Raw genomic sequence first — 26410 nt, forward strand, 5'->3', positions numbered from 1 at the left:
AAGAAAGAAAGAAAGAAAGAAAGAAAGAAAGAAAGAAAGAAAGAAAGAAAGAAAGAAAAGCTTTTATAACTTTTAAGAACAGAACAAATGCTGGAACTAGGTGAACCAAGTGTTACCAGAGATTAGCAGGCCAAAGATTAATAAGGAGTTAAGAAAAAAAAATCTAAAGAAATGCATTAACATATATTTTGTATTTATATAAATATATACTGGGAAAGTTCTTAAAGATGATTGGAAATGTTTGCTTTCTTAAGCAGTGTAATGCTTTCCCCAGCAATCTTGCTTAGTTAGCCTATTAATTTACTTGTGGACAAATGTAAATGCCCAAATGCTTTCTATATTTTTATTTTCAAGATACCTTTAATCCCTACCTCTTAGATAGTTCAAGGCAAATTTGAGTACTGTTCCTGGCTTAATTAGCATATATTAAGAGTCGCTGGGAACTGGATTAATTAGGTTTGGCCGTTTAATGAGACTATCCTTAATTTACTATCATATTTCATAATAATAAATATAATGTTTAACTATTACATAGTTCACTTGCAACACAAGGGCAAAACAGTATCCACTAATGTGATTTTTATGGTAGAGTCTCTAATGAATAGTTTCTAAATTATAGGTAACTGCAATTACCATAAGTACTTTCCCATATTTTTCTTTTAAAGATATATTTATTTATAGCTTTTCTTCTAACTGAGCTAGGTTTGTTAAAACTAGCTATCATAGGGTAATAGCAACTACAGTTTATAATAGTTTTGTATTTATATGGCTCACCATCTGTGGATATGAACGTAAAATAGATTGATGTAGCTATATTTTAGCTTTATTCAATATACCAGTTTACCTTGTAATCCTTTTTTGTTATCAGTGGTTAATTAGAAAATAGTAAGAAAGGAACTAATATGATTTAAACACTTTACCTTTGTGCTTCCCCATATATCTGCATGTTTCCAACTAAATTATTTGAAACTTGGGTTATATCTTTCTAATTTGAAAATTTTATATTGTACAATGAAATATGTGGAAGGTATATACACTGGTTTTCCCCAGGCCACTATAAAACCTGAACGGAAATATATGCAACAGATTTTATTTACAAAGTAAATTGCTGAGAGCACTTTCTAGTGGTTCTCTTTCAAGGCACTGACTATATCTATTTTATATTATAGTCAATCTGGAAAGCACTAAAAATCTAAGGGAAACAAATTTCATATGTGCCAAGTATGTGAAGAACTGCCTCAATATATTTTTTAATAATAGAAATAATAAAGAGGACACTGTGGTTTTATAAATGTGACAAACAACCATAAATTCGGATCTGAAGCTAGACTGCCCTTGGGCATGCTATGGTATGGCTAATAGGTTGTGTTGTGACTGTTGGGTCCCATAAAGCATGTCAGAGAGTATTCATCTCACATACAAGGAGTTCCACCTGCCTGGTAACGGGGCCATAAAAATGTAAGAGGAGAGAATAGCTCACAGCCAAGAAGCAGTCAGAAACTAAAGAGGATTAGCGAAGAGGAAATGCAGTGTTCTAGCCAAAGGTCAGAACTAAGAGGCTAATAAATAGCTTATTTAATGAAAATCAGCATTTCAATTTTCTATTAAGATACTGATTTCAATGAATGAAATTTCTGGCTGAAAATATAAATAACAGGCTGGAAGTCAAGGGTGTATTTGCTTCTTTGAGAATCTGCTCCCATCATTTGACTTGACTTCATGCTCTGGTCTGTGTCAATCTTGCTCTAATTAAAATACTGTGTCTTATTTTAGAGAGGCTATGATAAAATGGATTGTTATATAATAGTGAGGCCCTGTGAAGGTCATAATCTATAATCTCTTGAAGGTAGTTATCTGACTTGGTCTTGCAATGCTCTACAACCTAGTGGCAAGAACAAAGGAAATGGTAGCACTTGTGTGTACATGTGCACATACATATAATACGTGTGTGTGTGTGTGTGTGTGTGTGTGTTGGGAGGTATAATTCAGGATTAGGGAACTGCATTCCAGAAAAATATTTGGTGATGCTGTAATGAACTGGTTTACTATAATATGTTCTAATTACCATTGTCTTTCTTAGCAGTATGTATAAAAGCTTTTAATGGATACCTTTGCTTTTGCTGTCTAAGATCCATTCATCCTAATTCTGGAGCTATAACCTTAATTTCTCTTTGAATAACCACCCACTTCTTTATTCTCAGCCTGTATGCTTTGGATGAATCATGTTATCTAGGCCTAAAACAAAGCACTGTATCCTCTAGAAATATGATTGTTTACAGGATGGGAAGGTAATCCAATCAAAAAGGAGTAATGAGATGCCTACTAGGATTTCCAGGAAAGAGAATCTTGCTCTCTCCTGCTAGTTTTAAATCTGAGAGGGTCTGGAGCTTTTGACCTATTTTTCTACCATGATGGGAAAGCCTTTTTGAGATAGGAACCAACCTACAGACAGGTCATGAGCCTACTTTAAGCCTCATCTGAAGCTTGCCAATCCCTGGAGTCTCAGCTAACTGTATATGAGTTAAAATCCTTTTTTTGCTTATGTCTTATTAGGTTGAGTCTCTTATAATCAAGAGGCCTACTTGGTAAAAAATCAAGGGGAAGCTTGCTTATTTGTTATAAAAGAATTGACTTTTCTTATCTTTTACTTTAAAAAACCCCAAAATATATAGTTGTTTGAAAATTTTTTTGGGAAGTGAAATAACCAGAACCTCAAAACTTCTGTACTGATGAAAATTTAAGATGAAGTTTTGATCTATTGGAGGGTTGTTAATTATTGAAACACCAAGAAGGAACCTTGTAATCAAGAACATTAAACTACGAGGCCATTTCTAGGCCTGACTCCTAAGAGTATTATCAGAGAGTATTAGTGAAGAGGCATCTACATCCACATGGATTTTTATGCAAGTAGGATACTTGAATCACCTCTATTAATCATATCTATTATGTTATCTCTTCACTGACTTTCTAGGACAATGGCTGGCATATAGTTAGCACTCAATTAACTTTTGTTTGAATAAATATGTGCATATATGACAAAAGATACTTTCAAATATGCATTGTCAAAAGTATATAATGTGATGAGCTATTAGAAGGTATGCCAGTTGTTCAATGGCATGCTCCAATTATGTAATTAACTGCTTGGAAAAACCATTAGAGCTTTGAAAATGAAAATTGTTGTAGGAATCATGATTCATGCCTTTATTCCACAAATATTTACTGATTTCCTACGAAGTGCCAGGCACCTTCTCAGACAGATAAAATATCCTTGCCCTCATGGAACTTGCATTCTAGTGGGGAAGACATATTAAACATGTAAACAATAAGTAATTTCAGATTGTGAGATAAGCTGTGAAAAAAATAGAGCAGGAAAGGTAGTAGAGAGTGATAGAACAGGAGTGTGGAGCTATTTTAGGGAGAACAGCCAAGAAGTGATATTTCAAATGCTCAAATGACATTTTAGCAGAAATATGAATAAGATAAAAGATCATGCAAGACAAAAAGAAAAATGGGAAAACTGTGCCAGCCCCTAAAGTCAGGGATTTTAAATGCCTTTAAGATAGATGGGTCTTTATAAAATCAAGAAACAACAAGATGGTATAAGGATAGACACAGATCCATGAAACAGAATTGAGAGTCCAGAAATAAACCCTAACATTTATGGTCAGTTGATTTTCAACAAAAGGTCCAAGGTAATTCAATGAGGAAAGAACAGTCTTTTCAACAAATAGTACAGGGACAGTTGGATATCCACATGCAAAATAATGATTTTCACCCCTACTTCACACCACACACAAAAATGAACTCAAACTAAATCAGAGACTGAAATATAAGAGCTAAAGCTACAAAACTCTAAGAAGAAATACAAGAGTAAGTCTCTATGATCATCAATTAGGTGATGATTTCTTAGATATGAAACCAAATGTGATAAAAGAGATGACTGACTTTATAAAAATTAAAAACTTTGATGCTTCAAAGGAGACTACTAAGAAAGTGAAAAGACAACCCAAGGAATGGGAAAAAATATTTGCAAATCATATATATGAGTAGGGTCTTGTATCCAGAATATATGAGCAATCCTTAAATTTCAGTAATTGAAAACCCAAATAACCTAATTAAAAAATGGGCAAAGGCACTTGGGTGGCTCAGTCAGTTGAGCATCCGACTCTTGGTTTTGGCTCAGGTCACGATCTCAGGGTTGTGAGATCAAGCCCTGCATCAGGCTCTGTGCTCAGTGCGGAGTCTGCTACAGATTATCTCTCCCTTTCCCTCTTCCTCCTGCTCTCTCTCTCTCTCTCAAGTAAATAAATAAATATTTTTAAAAAATATAAAAAATGGGTAAAGAATTTTAATAGACATTTATCCAAAGAAGATGTATGAATGGCTAATAAATGTATGAAAAAGCACTCAACATCATTAGTCATTAAAGATATGTATATTAAAATCATTATGACATACTACTTCATAGGATGGCTATAATAAAAAAGGCAGACAAAAAATAATGGTGAGAATGTGAAGAAATTAGAATACTTCTTCATTGCTGGTGGAAATGTAGTATGTGGCATCCACCTTAGGCAAAAGTTTAGAAGCTTCTCAAAATTAAAACATAAATACCATTTAACCAAGCAATTTCATTCCTAAGTTACTAAGGAAAAATGAAAACATATATCCAAACACAGACTTGTACATGAATGTTCATAGCAATATTATTCATAATGGCCCTAAAGAGAAAAGAATCCAAAGGTACATAAACTGATGGATAAACAGTTTGTAGTATATCCATATAACAGAATGTTATTTGGCAAGACAAAGGAATGAATTAGTAATACATTCTACACTTAGCACATTATGCTAATTGAAATTAGTCAGTCACAAAAAACCTCATATATTGTCTGATCTCATTTATATTAAATACCCAGGATAGGCAAATTTATAGAGACACAAAGTAGATGAGTGATTATCTAGGGCTGGGGGGAAATGAATGGAAGGGAGTATGGAAAGTGACTGTTAATGGGTACAAAGTTTCTTTTGGAATAATGAAAATGTTTAAAAATTACATTCTGGTGATGGTTGCACAATTGTATAAATATATAAAACCCACTGAATTGTACACTTTAAACAGGTGAACTTGAAGGAATGTAAATTATATCACTACTGTTACCAACAACAATAACAATAACAACAGCAACAGTAAGTTCAGCATGACTAGAGAAAAAATAGGTAAAGGAAAGAATAGAAAGAGAGGAGGCAGAGGCCAGATCTGTAGGGACTTTATGCCATAATAAGAATGTATATGATTTCAGAAATTTCAAAGCCACTAGGGCTTTTTAAGCAGAAGAGTGACATGATCTGATTTATATAATGACATGATACAATAATATAAAATACATTGTATATAATATATAAGCTATATTATATACAATGATCATTATATATAATATATAACATATATATTAACACATATATATTATATAATAATTATGTTATAATAGATTATTATAAAATAATTATATAACAATATATAATTATATAATATCTAATAATATAATCAAATATATAAATGTTGATATTCAAGAATAATTAATTTTTAATTCTTCTTCTATTTCCATACCTTTTTTGTTGTGATTTAGAAATGCAAGTCCAGCTCAAAGTACTAATTAAATCTTTTCAAAAGACATAATAAATAAAGACTGATGAATAAAATCCTCCGATTTACCGTTTTCTAGATCTTTCAGAAAAAATTAGCCAACCCTGTATGTATCTAGGAAATAGAAACTCAAATGCTTTTTGTCCATAAATAAATTATAAAGGTAATTCATTTCCTTCATTTTCTACTTAAGGAAACCAAGAAGATCATACATATATTTACTGGAGCACTGAGACAGTCCTTCGGTTCCTACCGCAGTGTTTACTAAATTCTACTATCTGACCGCACAGAACTTAGAAAGTCAATTTGTAGAATTTGTGGTGTTGAGTTATACATTATTTGTTTCCAACTGTGGTTTATAATGTCAGAGTTGCAGTATTATTTACTGAAGAGTAAAATTCTAGAGGAAAATATTTATAAATAGTAGTAATATTTTAAGTGGAGTAGAATGAGGTATGGAATGTCCCTGAAATCAATTGAGTAAATAACATATATTAAAACCATTTTAATGCCTATTTTCTAACCACCTTTATCAAATTGTTGCCTATTAAATTAAAAATCCATAATTTAAATAAAACAAAATTTTCCAAGTTTTTATCGCCAAAGACTCAGAATAATGTTTTCTTCAGTTGGTCTCAACAGATGAAAGCCTCACCCTTGCGAGCCCTTCAGTTAGCTGACCAGTGCATCTAATCTAAAGAAATGTCTGAAATTTTGTCAACTGTTTCATGTACCCCATATATTATTAAATATGAAAATGATTTCTTCCAAGGTAGATTGGGAAGGTTTTGGAGTTTTGGTTTGGTTTGGTTTTTTTTCCCTTGAATATGATGGATGCAGTTCACTTTGTATAACTCACAGAGTCTAATTCTAATGTAATTCAAATGTAATAAATTCTCTGTCAGGAACAAACTTTAGTTCGGATGTGTACTCAGGAACTGGCAGGAGACAACTATGGAGCTCCTGCCATCCTGATCCGTTAGGTTAAGTAGTGGGTGTGTCCTCTTGTCTGGGGCAGGCATGGACTCAAAGGTTTATTTTTCCATTGCTTACTCTCTCCGTGTGGGCTTACTCTGGACCTCTGTGTTTGGTTCTAGGGCAGCAGGCTGCAGCATATAATGTGGTAGACTCAAGAAACAGGATTCAAATTCCGGCTCAGCTTCTAAATGGTTGTGTTACCACAGGCAAGACAGTTAACTTCTCTGAATCTCACTTTTCTAGTCAATAAGACAGAAACTGCTCTATCTGTACCACATCATTATTAATTGGATCAAATCAGTTAATACATGAAAGGGCTTTGAGATGTTTGAAGCACCATGTTGATGGTTTTCCTTCCTAGTTCTGCTTTGGTATCTGTATGTTCCACATATATAAATATAGTTTGTCATGGACTATACATTTGCAAAAGAGAAAAACCAAGTTAATGTTAGTTTCTTTTGAAAATATTCAGCAAGTTATGAACAAGTTATGAATCAAATTAGTGATAATAACAATATATTATTCACCTGGTAAATTTTATCTCAGCATTCCAAACCATTGCAGTCTGAAAACAAGGCAGGGAAAAAAACTGGGAAGCTGAGAGGAATTTACTTAAGTTCCTTCCTTAACACAGCCATTGAATGTTTCAGTTTTTACCTCTCAGATTGAAAAGCACCTGATGTTGGAACTGTGGATCAAAACACCTGTCAGCGATGACAAATACCTCCTCTGAAAGAATCATGATGTTTTAAGTTTAATAAGTATGTAAACTTTAGAATTTAGTAATCCTCTCATTAGTCAAACTATACAACTTATGTATTTTGAGAAATAATGTAAAAAAAGGCCTTTAAACTTAAGAGTGCTCAGAATAACTGCATGCTAAAACTAAACCTACTGTTCAAAGTAGGTGAAACAGAGGGCATTGATCTCAGTGGATTTTTAAATGTGCTGATTCTGGGCAAAAAAAAAAAAAAAATCATGTCGTTGCTAATAGGCATAACAAAACCCAAGAACTTCATTGGGGTTATATTTGTGGGGGGAGGAAATATGAACAATTTTTAACCTTCTAGATGCCTGTAGTAAAACAAAATTTAAAAATTTTATTAACTTTCAAGAATCTCTGGAGAGTTAAAAACCTCATATCATTACTGGATTAAAGGCACCTGTCTGATTTATTTACCTTAAATCCAACACTTGACCTAGATCAAGGTAGGACAGGAAGAAAATGATCTTAAAAAAAAAAAAGCCTGTGATTCTCAGAATGATTAATACCTTATCTCAGAAGGGTATTAAGAAGGGTATTAAGAAGTAGAAGCAATGTCTAGAACAGCTGGGATCCAAATAAAAAAATGGCTCTTAACTGTGTAAAAGAAAAAACTAGAATGAAGGCAATGTCTGAGATGTTCAGAAAATAAGGTAGGGTGATATCTGAAACTTTGAGTAGTCAATAATAAAATGAAATCTTTATAAACCATATTAAGGAGTTAGTGAAGTCAGTAGGAGCTTTGCTTAGTTATTTGAAGAATGAAATAAGAAAAATTAATTTTATGGGAGTATTAAGATCTTAATGTCTTACTTTCTCAGCATAATATAATTCAATAGAAAGCTCTATTCAGTTTTCTGGTTCTAAGGAAGAAAAACAGATTCTATAATGGAAAAGTAAATCCTAATTTTAGATAGGTCAGGAGAACAGGCATTTTTTTTTTTGCTATAGGGTACTTATCAGTAGTTTTTAGACCATTTCAGAAATGTTTCCCTTCTAACTGCTCTTTATCATTTTCTTCAAGCAAAGCTTTATCTTTGTCCTATTCAACAATCAGAAGATAGGACTATTCAGAAAGGTTCCCACAAATAGTTTACTTTTCACACTGTCAGTTTCACCAGAGGCCTCGGTAAACACACCTAATTCATTGAAGCTCTGTAACATTCAAAAGCCATGCTATAGCACTAAGTTAGAGTTGAGAGTGAACAGGAAAAGGTGTAGGATAAATCAGAAAAATGTCCAATTCATCAGTTTCTCCTTATGTGAAATGGGCATTTGCCAGCTATCAGTTTTTATAGGTTGTAGTGTTTAACCACTGAAAATAATGGTAAAACCCCAACAAAGAGTGTTCCACTCCATTCAGCATGGTGAGAGCATTAATTTGTCCCAGACTACATTAGTGGGGGAAGGTAAACCACAGATTCACCGGACTTCCCTGAACATTTCCTGAGAATTCATCAATGATAAAAACCCTTCTCACCTGCTCCGGATAGCCATCCATACTCCTTTGCCCTTTAGTTTGAATTAAGCACCGTCCAGGCTGAGGTCCCCGGGTGGCCTGTGAAGAGGGGATCTGAATAGGCAATGGTGACTGAAATTGCTGGATGGTCACTTTGTTTATATTCCCCTCATATCCCTGCTGCTCCCGGCTACGATGCTGAAGGCTTTGGGACCCCATCAGAGTCTGGATGTGGCTGCCTGCCTGTGGAGAAGATAAGTTGTCAGACAAAGATACAAGGTGTTGAAAGGATGTGATTAAAGTAGAACACACACATACAGAATACCCCTCTGGTAAAGTGGCATCACTTGGGCTCTCAGCCACTGCTGGAAAGGATAATGAAAAAACAGTAAGGGTCTGCCTACTGTGGTTTGTGAAAATGCTAATATTGGAGCAAGGTTGCATTATATACATTCGTAGTCATCCGGTGTCTTGCCAGAGATTATTTTTATCTCCCATTTTAAGGGAGCAAAATTGTCTTTGAAAAATCTCAAGCACAAAAAGAAGTCATAGCTTAAAAATAAAGTGGAGTTCTATCTGGCATTTTATTTTGACTAACAGCAGGGAGAGAGATATAATATAGGAAACATCAGGGGGAGAATGAGAGCCTGGTTCCTGATTCTGAAGCAAAAGAATTGAAGTGTGTATTTTCCTTTATGTCACAGGTGCACAGTAAGCTTGTTCAGGTGAGGTTAATCAATATTCATTCATGTTCTGCATTATTAAATCAAGAGTATGGTTTTTGGAATCTTTAAGTCACATTGAAAATGAACCATGTGATAAATTCCTGTGAGTATCTGTAGCTCATGGAGGCACTAGATGTCAGAAAGGTCTTCAAAGTGAGCTCTGTATGTAGATTATCCCATGGTGAGCTTTCAGAGACATTCATTAGTATCTCATTTAAAGAAATAATGACAATTTCTCAGTCCTTAAGGGTGACTGTTGGAGGAAGAGGGCATGCTCACTTTGATCTCTCATCTTCAAATGCTATAGTGCACACCATATGCATATGGTTCCTTGCTCACTCTGATTTTCTCACCTTTGTTTTAACATCGGTTTCTTGAGTCATTCTACTTGGTATCTTTTCCACCAAGCAAGTAGTCCTGCTTCTGGGATGGTCACCCAGAACATGCCCTTTATAATTATGTATGGCTTAACATGGAGGTCTCACATGGAAAGTGAATGCTTATCGTTAATACTTTTAAACATATGTTTTACTGCTGTGCTTGGTACTTCACCTATTACTATGGAGGTCTCTGAGGGGTAACTTCCTGCATTCATTTTCTTTCTTATTGGTCTTTTAAGGGTAGATAATTTGGAATTCAAAGCTGAATTTCACCTTAGAATTCATTAGCTGGGAAAGCCTGTGAATTTTGCTATTTGTAACAGATTTGTAACTCATTAGCTAGGGAGGTCTAACTAATCAAAATTTTTGATTAAAAATTCAGGAAGAATAAAGGAAAAATTATTAAACACGCATTCAAGGAACAGATTAATTTGAATTTTTAAAAGTTCTTTTAAAAGAGCAACATTAAGAAACATAAGGAAATGACAGTGATCATGGAAAATCACTTGGAGAAGATGGGAGCCATATTGCTTGGTTCCAAACAAGAGGTGATTTCAGTGAAGAAAATATTCAAAATTATTATTTGGCAATGCGTATGCCAAAGTAAACAACCATTTGATTATATTTTTAGATGCCCAACTGGTTGTCTTGTTATCATGTACAATGTTTACATTCAGAAACAGTAAGGATATTTCAGTCATGAGAAATTGGAGGAAAAGATGCAAAAAAAGAGTCACACTTATACCAGCACAATGTGAAAATACTTATCAATCCCACACTATCCAATGTAACTAACCAGCAATGGCAAAGCTATAATATCATAAACACAACTAAGAAACTTCATAAAGGGCAAATGTATGTTTCTATATTGTATCTATGCCCTTCTCAGAAATCTAAATGAAAGGAGATGTTACAACTTTGAGAGCTGTTCTAGATGACTGAACACCCTCCTGGTCAAGTTTTTCCCCTTAGTGTGATTCTCTCCTACCTCCATGGAATTTCATGTTCTCTTGTTTGGTAGGAGAGGAAAACCACGATAAGCCGTATGACATTTTGAGCTGCTATACTCTGAATGAACTCACTGGCATGCTAAGTTACATAGTTGGAGACAATGACTTCCTGGAGTTTGAAATGCTGATGATGTCAGCTGACGAAAGCTGACTAGCTTGGCTATGGAACAATAAGTTGATTTTACATTTAAATCTGCTTGTCACCACCACTGCATAATACTTATGGGTCTTCAGTCAGTGCTTGAGCCAGTGGACAAGAAGAAGACCAGCAGTTTAAAGTGATCATGTAGACAAGCAAAGAATTGTTAACACCCAGAAAAACTTAGAGGGATCCAGAACATGGATGCATAATCTACATGAGAAAATTAATAAGGACCACTTAACAATCTCTTCATTGATTAGAATATTCTGGTAATGGTCTATCCAAGGGTGAAAAACTGTTTGCATATTATATAACGATTATAGTCTATAGACTTATTTTTCTGGTTTAGTTTTCCCTTCTGATGGGACAATTGGAGCCCAGAATTATGCTTTGAGTTGGAACTCCTTGAAGGCAAGCACCATATCCTACTTACCATCTTCAATGACTGGAGCAGTAACTGGCATTTAATAAATAATGACTACTATTGAAACACTAGGTGCCAAACAATGTGCTAAAACTTATCTTACACATATTACCCCCTTTAGTCCTTACAACAGCATTAGAGGTTAACTATTATGAATTATTATTATCCAATTTTACTAATGAGGAAACTAAGTCTTGGAGAAGTAAAGCAGCTTCCCCAGGAAATTTTCACTACTGGTAAACTGACAGGATCAGGATTTGAAACAAGGCTATCTGACTATGAAAGATCATGCTTTTTTTTTCCCCCGCCCATTTTTTTTATTATGTTCAGTTAGCCAACATATAGTACATCATTAGTTTTGAAAGATCATGCTCTTAAACACAAAATTATACTGCAATCCCCTAACCCCCAAATCAACTCTCTCCCCCAATAGTTGAACTGTGAATTGAAAAGGAACCATGAAAAAATATATATATTATATATGTAAATACATAATATATCCTGCAATCAGATATATTAAATTTCTTTAGTAGCTCTTTAATTTGCCAAAAGGCCATTCCTACTTATTGAACTAGGTCTGTTATCTATTTTAGATCCTATGGATGTGACTTAGAGCATCATAGTTAAGCAAATAAGTGTATTTAGTAATCTTCCCACAATTATGAAGTGATGAGGCTCATGTTCTCAGATAGTTTGGTAAAGCATCAAGTGGGCATGGAAGGATGTGCTATAAAATGATTCTGTTTGCATTAGTACTGTTATTTCACTCTCTATTGGGACTGCAGGCTGCACTGAACGGGCATGGGGAGCGACAGCTGTAGAAAGCCAAGAATTAACACTAAATTTTGCGTGGAGTTAAGCAAACATAAATGACACAAGACATCTAAAGGGACAATTATGGTGTTGGAGAGACTGTAAAGAGGAAGTTTTTTTTGACTGGCACAAAGGCTTAAGAAAGATAATGAGGATGCTCATGATGAAGTACAAAGGGCTAATGAAAATGTAGAAAATGTCAGAGGCTGGATTTGTTCAAGCAGAGGGTTAGCTTTGAGAACACTGACTCATACTGAAGGGGAATTTGAACATAAAGGTTTCTGTAGACTGTGCTACACATTTTGAATGATAAAAAGAAATAGAGAAGATCTGACATTTGTTTTGAACTTTCAAGGGGAGGTTGGACAAAATAACACATATTTGAGGAGAACAGTGATGAAATATAGTGTTTTCAAGTTGACCCAAGACCATACTGTCAAAATTTACAGAGAAAAACTCCAGTATCCATAGGACCCAAGAAAACATCAATGTCAATACCACAGAAAAGAAATAGTGATTTGATACCAAAGGGCAGTGTTTGTGCAAAATTCAGCCCACAGCTAATCAGGCTTATTATGTAGAGATTTAAAGTGTTTGGGAAGTTTTGTATGATATAAAAGAAATGACTTTCTCACTAAAACAATGCTTTGGTTCACACTATTCTCTTAGAAAAACTGTTAGACTGAGAAGTATATTATGTAATTTGGTCACCTGTTTTACTAGCCATCTTGGCTCTTGAACCACTTGAGGTTGCTTCCAAAAATCAAACACAGCTTTAAAGGATGACAGTTTATGCCACTGAGAATATTCAAATGGACACAATTAATTCTCTCAAATTAAGTCCAGTAGAGTTCAAAAAATGTTTGGGAGCAGTGTCAACAACACAAAATCATCTACAAAGGATAACTCAGGAACTGATTTCAAGGAACCACTGATACTCATTTAAATGAGTCCATTTCAGTAATTTTGTAAAGCAACAACAATAACAACAAAACAGTCCTATTACTTTCTATTTCTACCATGTGTTCTATAGTGACTTTTTTTTTAGTAAGCAGGTTAAGTTTTAAAAATCTAGGCAGTTGGACTTCTGATTCCAGGTAGATAGAGTAGACATACTATGCCCTACTTCCTCCAAGAACAACTAAAACCTTGGACATTTTATGTAAGCAAATATAAGGAAACTCTGGAAAGAAGACAGACAAAAGTAGATCAACTCAGATATGGAGACCAAGTATCAACATGGCAGTGAATCTCTTGGGTTTTATTTTTGTGTCATATATCCCAGACTTGGACCTGAGGAAGTGGGCAACCCCAAGATACCAACAGATACAGAAGAGGAAAGCCCGAACAGAAGCTTTCTCTCTCTAGCCATAGGACCAGAAAAGGGGCAGCCTAGAAAGACAGAAGACTTTTAGACAATAACAATTCTTCTATAACCAAACACCATGGAAAAAACTGTGGCCCCACCCTGACTATGCCAGCGACAGCCAAGTGTGGAGCCTAGAACTTCTACTCTTATAAAGATGTAACAAAGCACACCAACACTCCTGCCTGGGTGGTGTCCAAGAAGGCCAAGTAAGATGCTAGTGCATTCATTCCTATCTGCCTGTAGCAAGTCTTCCCCCACCCCAAGGATGCCAGTGGAGATCACACAAGGAGCCTGGGCTTTCATTCCCACACAGTAGTAATGAGGCAGCCCTCTACTTTAGCAATAGTATGATTAGAAAAGGCCTTGTAGAGAGTCAGGACCTTCTCTATCACCCAATGAGGCTACCCCCACTGTATCAGTGGAGACCATCTGGGGAGATGGAAATTCCGTCCTCACCTAGCAAAAACAAGGAGACTTTGCCTCAAGTGTCAATGGAGACTGAATGGGAAAATTGGACTTCTCCCTACCTGGCCAGAATGAGGCAGTGCCCCATTCTCCTCCAATTGGAGTGGTGTCAGAGGAAGCCAGCTAAAACAGAAGGTTTAAGTACAATCCAGATTTTATAACATTATATGAAAATGTCCAGGTTTCAATCATACCAAGAACCAGGAAAATGTCAAAATGAATGGAAAAAGATAATCAGGAAATACCAACACTGAGAAGACAGAGATGTTAGCATTATCTGACAAAGATTTTAAAGTAGCCATTAAAAAAATGTTCAGTGAACAATTATGCATATGCTTAAAACAAATGAAAAAAAAAAAAAAAGAAACTCAGCAAAAAAATATAAAGTCTCAACAAAGAAACAGAAGATATTAAGAAGAAACAAATGGCAATTTTAGAGCCGGAAAATACAGTAACTGAAAAGCCCAGTAGAAGGGCTTAACAGCAGAATGTAGAGAGCAAAGGAAACAAATGTAAACTAGAAGATAGGGCAATAGAAATTATCTGGTCTGAATAACAAAGAGAAAACACATTGGCAAAAAAACAAAACGAAACAGAGTATTAGGGACCTATGAGACTATACAAAACTTCTAACAATCATATTATTGAAAGGAGAGGAGAAAGAGAATGGGGCTGAAAATTAAATGAAGAAATAATTGCTGAAAAATTCTGAGAAAGCCATGCATAGACACATTATAATTAAACTTCTGAAAACTAAAGACAAAGAAAAATGTCTTAAAGGCAACCTTAGAAAAATGACATCTTACTAGAGAAGAAGAACAATTCAAATGACAGTGGATGTCTCATCAAAAACCATGGAGAAAGGAAAGAAGTGGCACAATATTTCAAGTGCTGAAGGAAAGAACAGTCAACATAAAATTCTATACCAATGAGAATGTTCTTCAGCAGTGAAAGGGAAATAGAGACGTTCTTAGATGAAGACAAATGAAGAAAATTTGTCACCACCAGACCTATCCTAAAATAATGGCTAAAGGAAGTTCTCTAAATAAAATGGAAATAATAAAAGAAGAAACCTTAGAACTTTAGGAAGGAAGAAAGAACATGGCAAACAAATATATGGGTAAGTATAATGCACTTACTTTCTTTCTCTTCCTGAATTTTTAAAGTTATGTGTGATGATTGAAGTAAAACTATGGCACCATCTAAATGTAAATGTATGTAGAGGAAATATATGTAGAGGTTCTAAATGTATGTAGAGGAAATGTTTGAGACAATTATAAATAGAGGAGGGTGAAGTGATGTAAAGAGAGAGAAAGTTTCTACATTTCACTTAAACCGTTAAGTGATAAAATTAGCAGACTCTTGTAATTTATGTATATACAATGTAATAGCAGGAGCAACACTTTAAAAATCTACACAAAAAGATTTACTAGAAACACTATACATAAATGAAAATGAAATTCTAAAAAAATAACACACAGGAAGCAGGTAAGAAAGAAGACAAAAGAGAGAAGCAAAAAAAAAAAAGGAGGGAGAGCGAGAACAAACAGAAAAAAACAAAAAAATTACATTAAAACTTAAACTTTGATGTGTCAGTTCTTAAATTAAATGTGAGGAGACTAACTGCACAAATTAAAAGGCAGATCTTGGCAGAGGGGATTAAATAATATTACTCAGTTATATGCAGACTATAGAAACTATATGCAGACATTACTTCAAATATAACAATATAGGCAGATAAAAAGTAAAAGCATTAAAAACATATATCATGAAAATATTAATTAGAGGAAAAGAGAAGTGGCTGTATTAATCTAGATAAAGTTGATTTCAGAGCAGAGAAAATACACTGAAGATAGAGAGGGATCTTATGTTATGAAAAAAGAGTCAGTCCACTGAGAGGACATAGCAATCTTAAATGTGTGCACAACAAACAACAGAGCTGCAAATATGTAGAGCAAAACTGATAGAACTTACAGAGAAATAAACAAATCCACAATTATAGTTGGAGATTTCAACACTCTTCTCTCAACATTTGATAGAACTACACTAAAAATCAGCAAGAATATAGAAGAACTCAACGATACCATCAACTAATCAGATCTAATTGCCATTTATAGAACATTCCTACTGACGGCAGCAGAATACACAGTATCTTCATGTTCCCACAGAAGATTTACTAAGAATATATCCTGAACCAGAGAACAAATCTCAATAAATTTAAAAGGACTGAAATAACACAGAAGGTATTCTCCAACCACAATAAGATCAAACTAAAAGTCAATGACAGAAAAATAAAACAATCTGAATACTTGGAAACTAAACAATGTAGTTCTAAATAATCCATGGGTCAAAGAGGTCTCAAGAGAAATAAAACAATACATTGAACTAAACGTAAATGAAAATAGAGCACATAAAAATTTGTGGAACACAGCTAAAGCAGTGCTGAGAGGGAAATTTATCACCCTAAATGCATGTATTAGAAAAGAAGAAGCCTCAAGTCAGTAATTAAGATCCTACATCAAGAGCCTACGGAAAGAAAAGCTAAATAAAACCAAAGCAAGCAGAAGGAAGGATATAATAAAAAGAGCAGAAATTAATGAAATGGAAAGTGAATAACAGATAAAATAGATGAGAAAAAAGAGCTGGTGCTTTGAAAAAAAATCAATAAAATTGACATGCTCCCAGCAAGACTGAAAAAGAAAAAAAAGAAAAAATATACAAATTACCAAAATTAGGAATTAAGAAGGGAATATGATTACAGATCCTGCGAACATCATAAGGCTAATAAGCTAATACTACAAATAACTCTATACTCATGTATTTGAAAATTCATTTGAAATGGGCCACTTTCTTGAAAAACCCAAACTACCATAATTCATCCAAAAAGAATTAGATAATTCAACAGCCCTGTAACTATCAAGATTGTAATTAAAAACTTCTAGGAAAGAAATCTCCAGGCCCAGATGGTTACACTGGAGAATTCTACCAAACATTTTTATTATTATTATTATTATGTTCTGTTAATCACCATACATTACATCATTAGTTTTAGATGTAGTGTTCCATGATTCATTGTTTGCGTATAACACCCAGTGCTCCATTCAGTACATGCCCTCTTTAATACTCATCACCAGGCTAACCCATCCCCCCACCCCCCTCCCCTCTAGAACCCTCAGTTTGTTTCTCAGAGTCCATAGTCTCTCATGGTCATCTCCCCTTCTGATTTTCCCCCCTTCATTCTTCCCCTCCTGCTACCTTCTTCTTCTTCTTCTTCTTCTTTTTTTTTTTGAACATATAATGTATTATTTGTTTCAGAGGTACAGGTCTGTGATTCAACAGTCTTAACACAATTCACAGCGCTCACCATAGCACATACGCTCCCCAATGTCTACCAAACATTTAAATGAGAATTAGTGCCAGGGCCCCTGGGTGGCACAGTCGGCTAAGCTTCAGGATCTGCTCAGTGGGGAGTCTGCTTGAGATTCTCTCTCTCCCTCTCCCTCTGCCCCTCCCACTTGTGCGTGCACTCTCTATCTCTCTCTCTCAAATAAATAAATAAATAAATCTTAAAAAAAATAATTAATACCAATTCTACACACTCTCTTCCAGAAAATAGAAGGGACACTTCCCAATGTATTTTATGAAACTAGTTTTGCCCCAATAACAAAACCAGACAAGGACAGTACAAAAAAGAGAGAGAGAGAGAGAGGAAAAAAGAAAATTACAAACAAGGATAAATGCAAAAATCCTTAACAAAATACTGGCAAACAGAATTTAGTAATATAAAAAAGAATTATATACCATGGCCAAGTGGGGCTTATTCCAGTTGTTCAAAGCTTGTTCTATATTTCAAAATCAACCAATGCAATGCACCATATTAATGGGCTATAGAAGTAAAATCATGTGATGCTATCATTGGAAGCAGAATAAATTTGACAAAATTCAGCATCCATTTATAATAAAACCCCCTAGAGATAGAGGAATGGAGGGGAACTTCCTCAACTTGATAAAGAACATTTACAAAAAACGTACAGTTAACATTATACTTAATGTTGCAAAACTGAATACTTCTGCCCTAAGATGAAGGACAGGCACAGATGTCCACACTCACCACTCTTTTTCAACATAGTGTTGGAGGTTCTAGTCAATAGGTTAAGGCAAGAAAAGGAAATAAAAGACATACATATTGAAGAGGAAGAAATTAACCATTCTGATTTCCAGATGACATAATTGTCTACATTTGAAAATCAGAAGAAGCAACAAAAATAAATTCCTAGAACAAACAAGTAAGTTGAGCAAGTTTGCATGATACAAGATCAAAATGTATTTATGTATGTTAGCAACAAATATGTGCACATCAAAATTTCAAGCAATATCATGTACAATCACTCAAAAAAAAAGTTAAGTACTTAGGTGTAAATCAAATGAAACCTGCACAGGATTTCTACACTGAAAATTACACAATGCTGATGAAAGATATCAAAGAAGATTTAAATAAATGAAGACATACTTACAGATTGGAAGACAACATAGTAAAGATGTCATTCTCTCCAAATTGATACACAGGTTTTTTTTTTTTTTTAATGTCTCCAGACATTTTTTTTTTTTTACAGATTTTATTTATTCATTTGAGACACAGAGATACAGACAGAGATATAGACAGAAAGAGAGAGCATGAGCAGGGGGAGAGGCAGACGGAGAGGGAGAAGCAGGCTCCCCGCTGAGCCAGGAGCCCGATGTGGGGCTCGATCCCAGGACCCTGGGATCATGACCTGAGCTGAAGGCTGACGCTTAACCGTCTGAGCCACCCAGGAGCCCTTGATACACAGGTTTAACAAATTCTGGTAAAAATCCCAGCAAGACTTTTTTATGGATATGGATAAGATTATTCTAAAATTTACATTGAAAGGCAATGAAACTAGAATAACTATAATGATTTTGGGAAAGAAGAAGAAAATAGGAAGAATAAGCCTATCTGATTTCAAGACTATTATCGTTATGGTAATCAGGACTGTGTGGTATTGGCAGAGGGACAGACAGATTGATAAATGGAACAGTTCAGAGAACCCATATATAGACTCACAAAAATCTGTCCAAATGATTTTTGGCAAAGGTGCAAAAGCAATTCACTAGAGGAAAGGTAGCCTTTTCAACAAATGGTGCTGGCTCAAGTGGACATCCATAGGCAAAATTAATGAAACTTGACCTACATCTCACACCAGATATATATAAAAATTACCTCAAAATAGATCACAGACTTAAATGTAAAACATTGAGAATGAAACACAAACCAGAGTTTGAGAAAAGATTGGCCAATCACATAACTGACAAGAATAGTATCAAGAATAAAGAACTCTCAAAAGAGAGAAGTAAGAAACTAAATAATCCATTTGGAATGATGTCGAAAGATATGAAGAAACATTTCACTAGACCATACAGATGGCAGCAAATAAGCACATGAAAAGATATTCAATATCATTAGCTATTAGAAAACTTAAAATCAATACCACAGTGAGCTCTCACTACGCACATATCAGACAGACTAAATAAAACATTGTGACAGCGTGTAAGACTGATGAATCACAGACCTGTACTCCTGAAACAAATAATACATTATATGTTAATGAAAAAATTAAAAACCCAAAAGCACAGTGACAGCAACAAATGCTGACAATGATGAGGAGAGACTGGCTCGCTCAGATGCTGCTGCTGGAAACAGAAAATGGTAGAGCCATTCTGGAAACATATTTGGCAGTCTCTTAAAAAAATGAAATATGCAAGAACCATATGATTTGGCAGTTACATTCCTGGACATTTATCCTAGAGATGTAAGACTTACATTCATACAAAAACCTGTCCATGAAGGTTTAGAACAATTTTCCTCATAACAGCCCCAAACTGGAAACCACCCAGGTTTCCTTCAGTGGGTGAATGGTTAAACAAACGGATGCATCCTTACCATAATACACTAATTAGCAATAAAAAGGAAGAAACTCTTAACACACACACAATGATGTGAATGAATCTTCAGGGAATTATGCTGAGTAAAAAAGCTAATCCCCAAAGATTACATACTGTAGGATTCCATTTGTATGACATTCTTAAAATGACAAAACTATAGAAATGGAGGGTTGTAGAAATGCCAGGAGTTAATTTAAGAAGTAATAGAGGCAGTACAGAAAACACAGTCTTTGGAGTCAGATGACTCTGGGTTTTATTTCTTGCTCTATCACTTTTTAGTTATGCAATCTTATGCAAGTTACCTAAGCCCCCTCTGCTTATCAATGAAAACTGTAGATAATGACAAGCGCTTCACAGAATATTGTGAGGATTAAGAAGATAATGTAACAAATTGAGCATATTGTTTGGTACATAGTAAGTACTCAATAATTGCATTGAGAATAAAAAGTTCTCTGCTAAGTAAAGGTCTGATTGTTCTTTGGACATAGCAATAAATAAATAATCACGCAAAAGAACTGTTTTTAAACCTGTTGCAATTAATTAATGACAATTTACATTAGAAACTGCTCCTGAAAGTTAGCCAATCAGCAACAGCCTCATTCAAATAACTATGCTTCTCCAGTTCAAGGTCAATGAACCCCTAAATATTCCAACTTTTGAAAATCCACCAATCCTTGAACTCTATGCTTCCCCGGACTCCAGTTTACTCAGAGATTTTGCCTTACAAGTTATTTGCTAGCAAGCAGTAAGTTATGCATTTTGTTTTAGATATTGAAAAATGGCCTCTTTTATGGAGGGGTACAGTACATACAAATTTAAAAAACACAATTCTGCCATAAGTAGAGGTGATACTACTCAGTCTTCACTAAAATGGCTAGTATTTTAAGTTGAGGTGATTCACCTTCATTTTTTTTCCCCTCAGACACCTCTGTGCCCATTATTTATATCATTTCAAGAAACTGTCCAGGTGAAGAGTACAGCCTGTGTTCATTTGTAAGTAATTCAGAAGGGATACTAACCTGACTCATGACCTTGGCCTCATTAACAGCCTACTGTTAGGAACAATGCTAAGTGAAAATTTAGCTTGCCATAATTAACACAGATTTTTGGGCACCTGGGTGGCTCAGTTGGTTAAGCGACTGCCTTCGGCTCAGGTCATGATCCTGGAGTCCCAGGATCGAGTCCCGCATCGGGCTCCCTGCTCGGCGGGGAGTCTGCTTCTCCCTCTGACCCTCCTCCCTCTCACGCTCTGTGTCTCTCATTCTCTGTCTCTCAAATAAATAAATAAAATCTTTAAAAAAATAATTAACACAGATTTTTATCCAAAATAATAAATATCATAATAGCTACCAATAATTAAACACTTATATGACAGGCACTGTGATAAATATTTTCCATCATGATCTTAATTTTTAGAACCACTCTACAAGGTATGCATCACTGTCTTCTTTTCCCCTACATGGAAACTCAACAGCAAAGCTTAATATGCTCAAGGGCCAATTAAAGATGAAGTTAAAGCTTACAGTTTCTCTTGCACTCCTGCTTAAAAGAAAAAAAAAAAAGAGCAAGATCTTAAAAACTAATAAAAAAAAAACCTGAGATTTTTTTTTTCTGCAGGTTAGTGAATAGTTTAGTTTTTATGTTTTAGTTTAATTGTCATTTATCACTTTTACCAGTGGTTTTTGGTGACAGGATTTAGGTTATTTTTTGGAAAATGGAGACTGTATTGAACAGGAAGTGGTGGTTGGAATCTTAGGTGATATAATCAGGAAGTTTGATGAGCTAAATTATTGAGAAACAAAATTAACAAAATGAACTTAATTCAATATAATGGAAGAATCTTAGGAAGGTTTCACTCATGCTTAGAGCTCCTGATTCTGTTCCTTCTGAGAGTCACAAAAGTAAGTAAAAGAATTTGTAAATGTGTCAGATTAAAGAAAATGAATCTGAGAGTCACAAAAGTAAGTAAAAGAATTTGTAAATGTGTCAGATTAAAGAAAATGAAGGTTTGGAAAACAAGTGCATTTAAGAATATCTAAAATACTCGATATGTGTAGGGTCAAGAAAAGCAAGTTGAAGAGGACTCAAAAATTATTTTTAAGCACATGACTGGTGCCAGGATTTCTTTCTCCCTTCTGAACATGGAACAGAAGAAACAATACCAAGTTGTGGCAAAAAGTACTAGCTAACTATATATCAAATATATTCCTGATATTGAGGGTTGTTTACTATTGCAACAGGGCTATGCTACAATGTTTTCTGAATTTTTTGGTTGAGTGGAGAGGGAGGGATACAATACTTTAACAGTATAACAGTGGTTAGACCAGGCTGTAGAAGCAGACATTACTGGGCTCCAATCCTGTGTTCCTCAATTCCATGCTTCTAGCTCCTTGTCCCATAAGCTTGTTGTGAAGATGATATGAGAATGTCTATGTTAAGCACCATAATACAGTCCGACCATGTATTATAGATATTGCTTTATGATGAGGGTAACCAAACTATTAAGCATTATTTTTTCTTCTCTCTTTCTCTCTCTTTTTAAATATTCACCTAGGGCAGTTCTGATGCCCAAAATCTATGTTCTCCCATTTGGGCATTAGATGACAACTTGGAAGGGAGCTCTGAAGCTTAAAAGAGACGGGGCAGGAAGATGTTCTTTTTCCCGCCCTGAGGACTGGGTGACATTGCATTCTGCTAGCACAGTGCAATATTTTGGGAGGGGGTTATTCAAAATACTTGTTGACTAAATTTTTTAGAGTCAAAAACCGGTGATGTACTCCAATGCCCCAAATGACAGATAAAAAGGTGAAGCAGTAAGGCCTTTCCCTTTGGAGCATGTGCCTTAGGATGACAGCTGGTAGATATGTGCAGACAGTCTTTTGATGCTTACTGAATCTCATAAGCATATTCTTTTATGATTAAATGTCAATTTATAAAACATAGCTATGGAACTGGAAATTATTAACCAAATGAAAAAATAAAGGATCCATAATAGCAAAAATGATGACATTAGAACTACCTGACATTTTCAGCCTATAATTTGTTTTGTGATGCTGCTAACTTACACATTCCTGAAATAAAATAAAAAGACGTTAACAGTAACAACAAACATTTGACAATTATTCCTTTCACCCTTAAGACTTCTAAGAACCTTTAGATAGTAGACTAAATCAGATAAAAATCAAGTGGCAAGAAATGGGATCTTAGTATTTTGACATCTTCTATCTGGCAACAATCCTTGATCATCTACCAGTTGTCATGTTGTTTAGGTCTTCAAAATACATATTCAATCATGGACATTTTTATTACATCGGATTAATTTTGCATTTTCTTTTTGCTTTTATATTTCTTCCAAAATGAAGCAGTATAAATTTTTGAGTTATTTCAATTTTCTGAAGTACAGTTATTTCAATTTTCTGAAGTAGAACAGTCATTTATTTGAAAGAATACCTATGTCAAGATTTTATGAAATAAATAGTTTTAATCTGCCACTCTATTGTTTTAATCTGTGGCAAGGTTTTTTGTTTTTGTTTTTCTCTTTTACCTCTGACTTAATAGTCATTTGATAGACACTCTTTGGGTTTGCACTTTTATTGAGGAAATAATTTAGAGTAAGTCCGGATGAGAACAATCTCCTGATTTTATGACAGCGATGTCGTGATGTCTTTTACTACTGGAGACAGCTGTATTGTTACACTGAGATTAGGAGATAAAGGGATGTACTCTGGAAGTTAAAATTAATGTTGTATTAAGTAAAAATTTTAAAAAGCGACTGTGAAACTGAACAGTGTTTTATTCAACTGTCACTTTTGCTTTAAGTTAGAGAAGACTTTTTTCCATTTACATTTCCACAACCTCCTATCTGCAGTATTTTTGAGAACAAACTTCATTCCATAATAGAAATAGAGGAAGTTTAAAAAATCTATGAATTAAATAATACTAAAATCAATTGATTAAAAATACATCATCCTAGCTGTTCAGATTAACAAAATATATCTTTGAAATGGATCATTAAATAAAGGAAATTACTTCATTGATTTCTTCAAACCCTTCTTCCTGTTTCAGGTACTATTACCAAGGACAGGGTACTGCCTCTGATGGGTCCCCTTTTCATGAAATTTTTGACTTCCTACAGGCCATGTACTCTTGCTTTGGCAATTAGTTATTGTTTAACAAGCAAGTCTTTATACTTATTCAGGCTTCTCTCTCTTACTTGCAATTATGGGGGGCATTGAATCTCATTGGATATATTCATTCTTATTTCTCTAGTATAGGGAAAGACATGGCTGCACTGATTTACTGGAAAAGGTAACATGTTAGTCAATTAAGCTGGGTTTTAAAAGAGTCCATCTGAATAACAGTTCTGCTTCTGGTGACATAAAAGGAGTGCAACTTGAAATTCTCAAGACTAGATTTGAGCCCTTAGCTTACAATTCCTATTATTGTTCTTTGGATTGTCCTACGTATTTTAACTTAACCTCTAGCAGTGCATTTTCATCCTGTTCTGGAACAATAACTGATAGTTTGCCAAAAAGACCACGTTGAGGCTATTTTAGTAGAGAAAGAAGCATATATGTGTTAGCTAGGGGAAGTTAGTGCATGTCCTTAATACAGTCACTAAATATAAGCATCAGAAATTTCAAATAGCCTCCAGTGAGTATTTGGTGGATGCCTAACAATATTATCAATAATTGATACCTAGCCACAAAAGCCAAATAAGATATAATTTTCACCTACCTACCTACTTCTCTTACTCCTGACCCCCCCTAACCTGGAAGGATATTTGTGTGAGAGTGGATATGCTGGCCTCCCAGGCAATTGGTGTGTTGCTTAAAACTCCTTTTTCAACCTAAGGGTAAAATTAATGAGTGGGTACTTATTATTTACATAAATAATCAGTTTCAAATTATTTCTGGATACCAAAACTCCAAGAAAAACAGGGTTGCATTATTGTAGATATAGAAAGTTGTTTTCAGAGTCTGCTAGGGAGAGAGGTTCATACATCTGGCATCTTCCCACTGTTCCTGTCTCCTTTTAAAACTTTAGTTCCCTGAAAAAAAAGTGGCTTTTGGTCAAGAGAAAAACTTTGCAATGTATCAGTGTAAGAAATGTCTCTCTGGGAGCAACAGACTGTGTTAAGAGGTTTCTTGTTTTTGTTTTCATTTTTGTAATTTAAAAATCTATAATTGTATGACTTTCTCAATTTGCCCTTTCATTGACTCATTTCTCATTTTTTGGGCAGACCTCACTGACAGTGAATGCGTTTGGCTGTTATTTCTTCCTGAAGAGCAGCCCTAGTAGAATATGCCATCAACATGGATATCAGTGCAGTCTTTATATTGCTCAATACAGAGCCCTAAGGGACATCACCATGAGTGACGGGGACAGGAAGAGGATGAGGGAAGCAAGGAGAATCTCAACTTACCAAGTGACTCAGAAAGATCTTTTCCTAATGTTTAGAAAAATGTCTAGAGTTGAAAATGACTATATAAAGGATTCCAATCTATTTTTGAGTTTCAGTGATGGCCCAGTCTACCAGAAAAATTAAAGAAAAATTTACTCTGACCAGTACAAAATTTGCTCCTATCAGAGGAGAAAAATGAGGCCTGGGAAAGAGAAGCAGAAAAGTGGGAGCCAGGATTGCGTTTGGCATTACTCACAGTGACAGGAAAGTTGTTCTCATTTGCTTATGGACTGATGAAGTCAAGGCATTATTCCTGGGTGTTCTTCACTGTCAATAATGTATATTGCTTTGGGAGGGAAAAATACAAAGCCTTAGGCAAAACCTACTCTACCTGATATATTTCTTTCTGTATAAAAGGAGAGTTTAGCTACAGAATTGACAATTACTAAGGTTTCAGAATATCTTTTTCATTTCAGTTTTATTTTAGACTAAAACAGATATTCTTGACTCTGATGTAGTTGATAGAAATGAGAAACATTTCTATTTCCCTGTATCTTATCTCCTATATGCAAGGTTTACTGGGTTGATTTTCCCATCTGTCTTCTACATCTTGACTTGCTCTCTCTCTCTCTTTTTAAAAGATTTATTTATTTATTTTAGAGAGAGAGAGCGTGCGCACAAGTGGGAAGACAGAGGGAGAGGGAGAGAGAGAATCTCAAGCAGACTCCACGCCGAGCACAGAGCCTGATGTGGCTCCATCCCAGGACCCTGAGATCATGTCCTGAGCCGAAACCAAAAGTCAGACGCTTAACCGACTGTGTTACCCAGGCGCCCCTTGACTTGCTCTCTCATAGCCTCGAGATCTTACTC

At 34.9% G+C, this 26410-nt stretch overlaps 1 protein-coding gene across 1 annotated transcript in view; it reads right to left on the reverse strand.

The window, feature by feature from the left end:
* The window catches only part of LRRC7 (leucine rich repeat containing 7), a 646929-nt gene that overhangs the window by 33655 nt on the left and 586864 nt on the right, over positions 1 to 26410 (reverse strand). The window contains exon 25 of the mRNA XM_035018295.1: positions 8869 to 9090. Coding sequence (XP_034874186.1) covers positions 8869 to 9090 — 222 coding nt within the window. The remainder of the gene's footprint in view (positions 1 to 8868; positions 9091 to 26410) is intronic.

This window comes from Mirounga leonina, unplaced genomic scaffold (assembly GCF_011800145.1).
Source record: "Mirounga leonina isolate KUSES-001 unplaced genomic scaffold, KU_Mleo_1.0 Mir_173, whole genome shotgun sequence".
NCBI lineage: Eukaryota > Metazoa > Chordata > Mammalia > Carnivora > Phocidae > Mirounga > Mirounga leonina.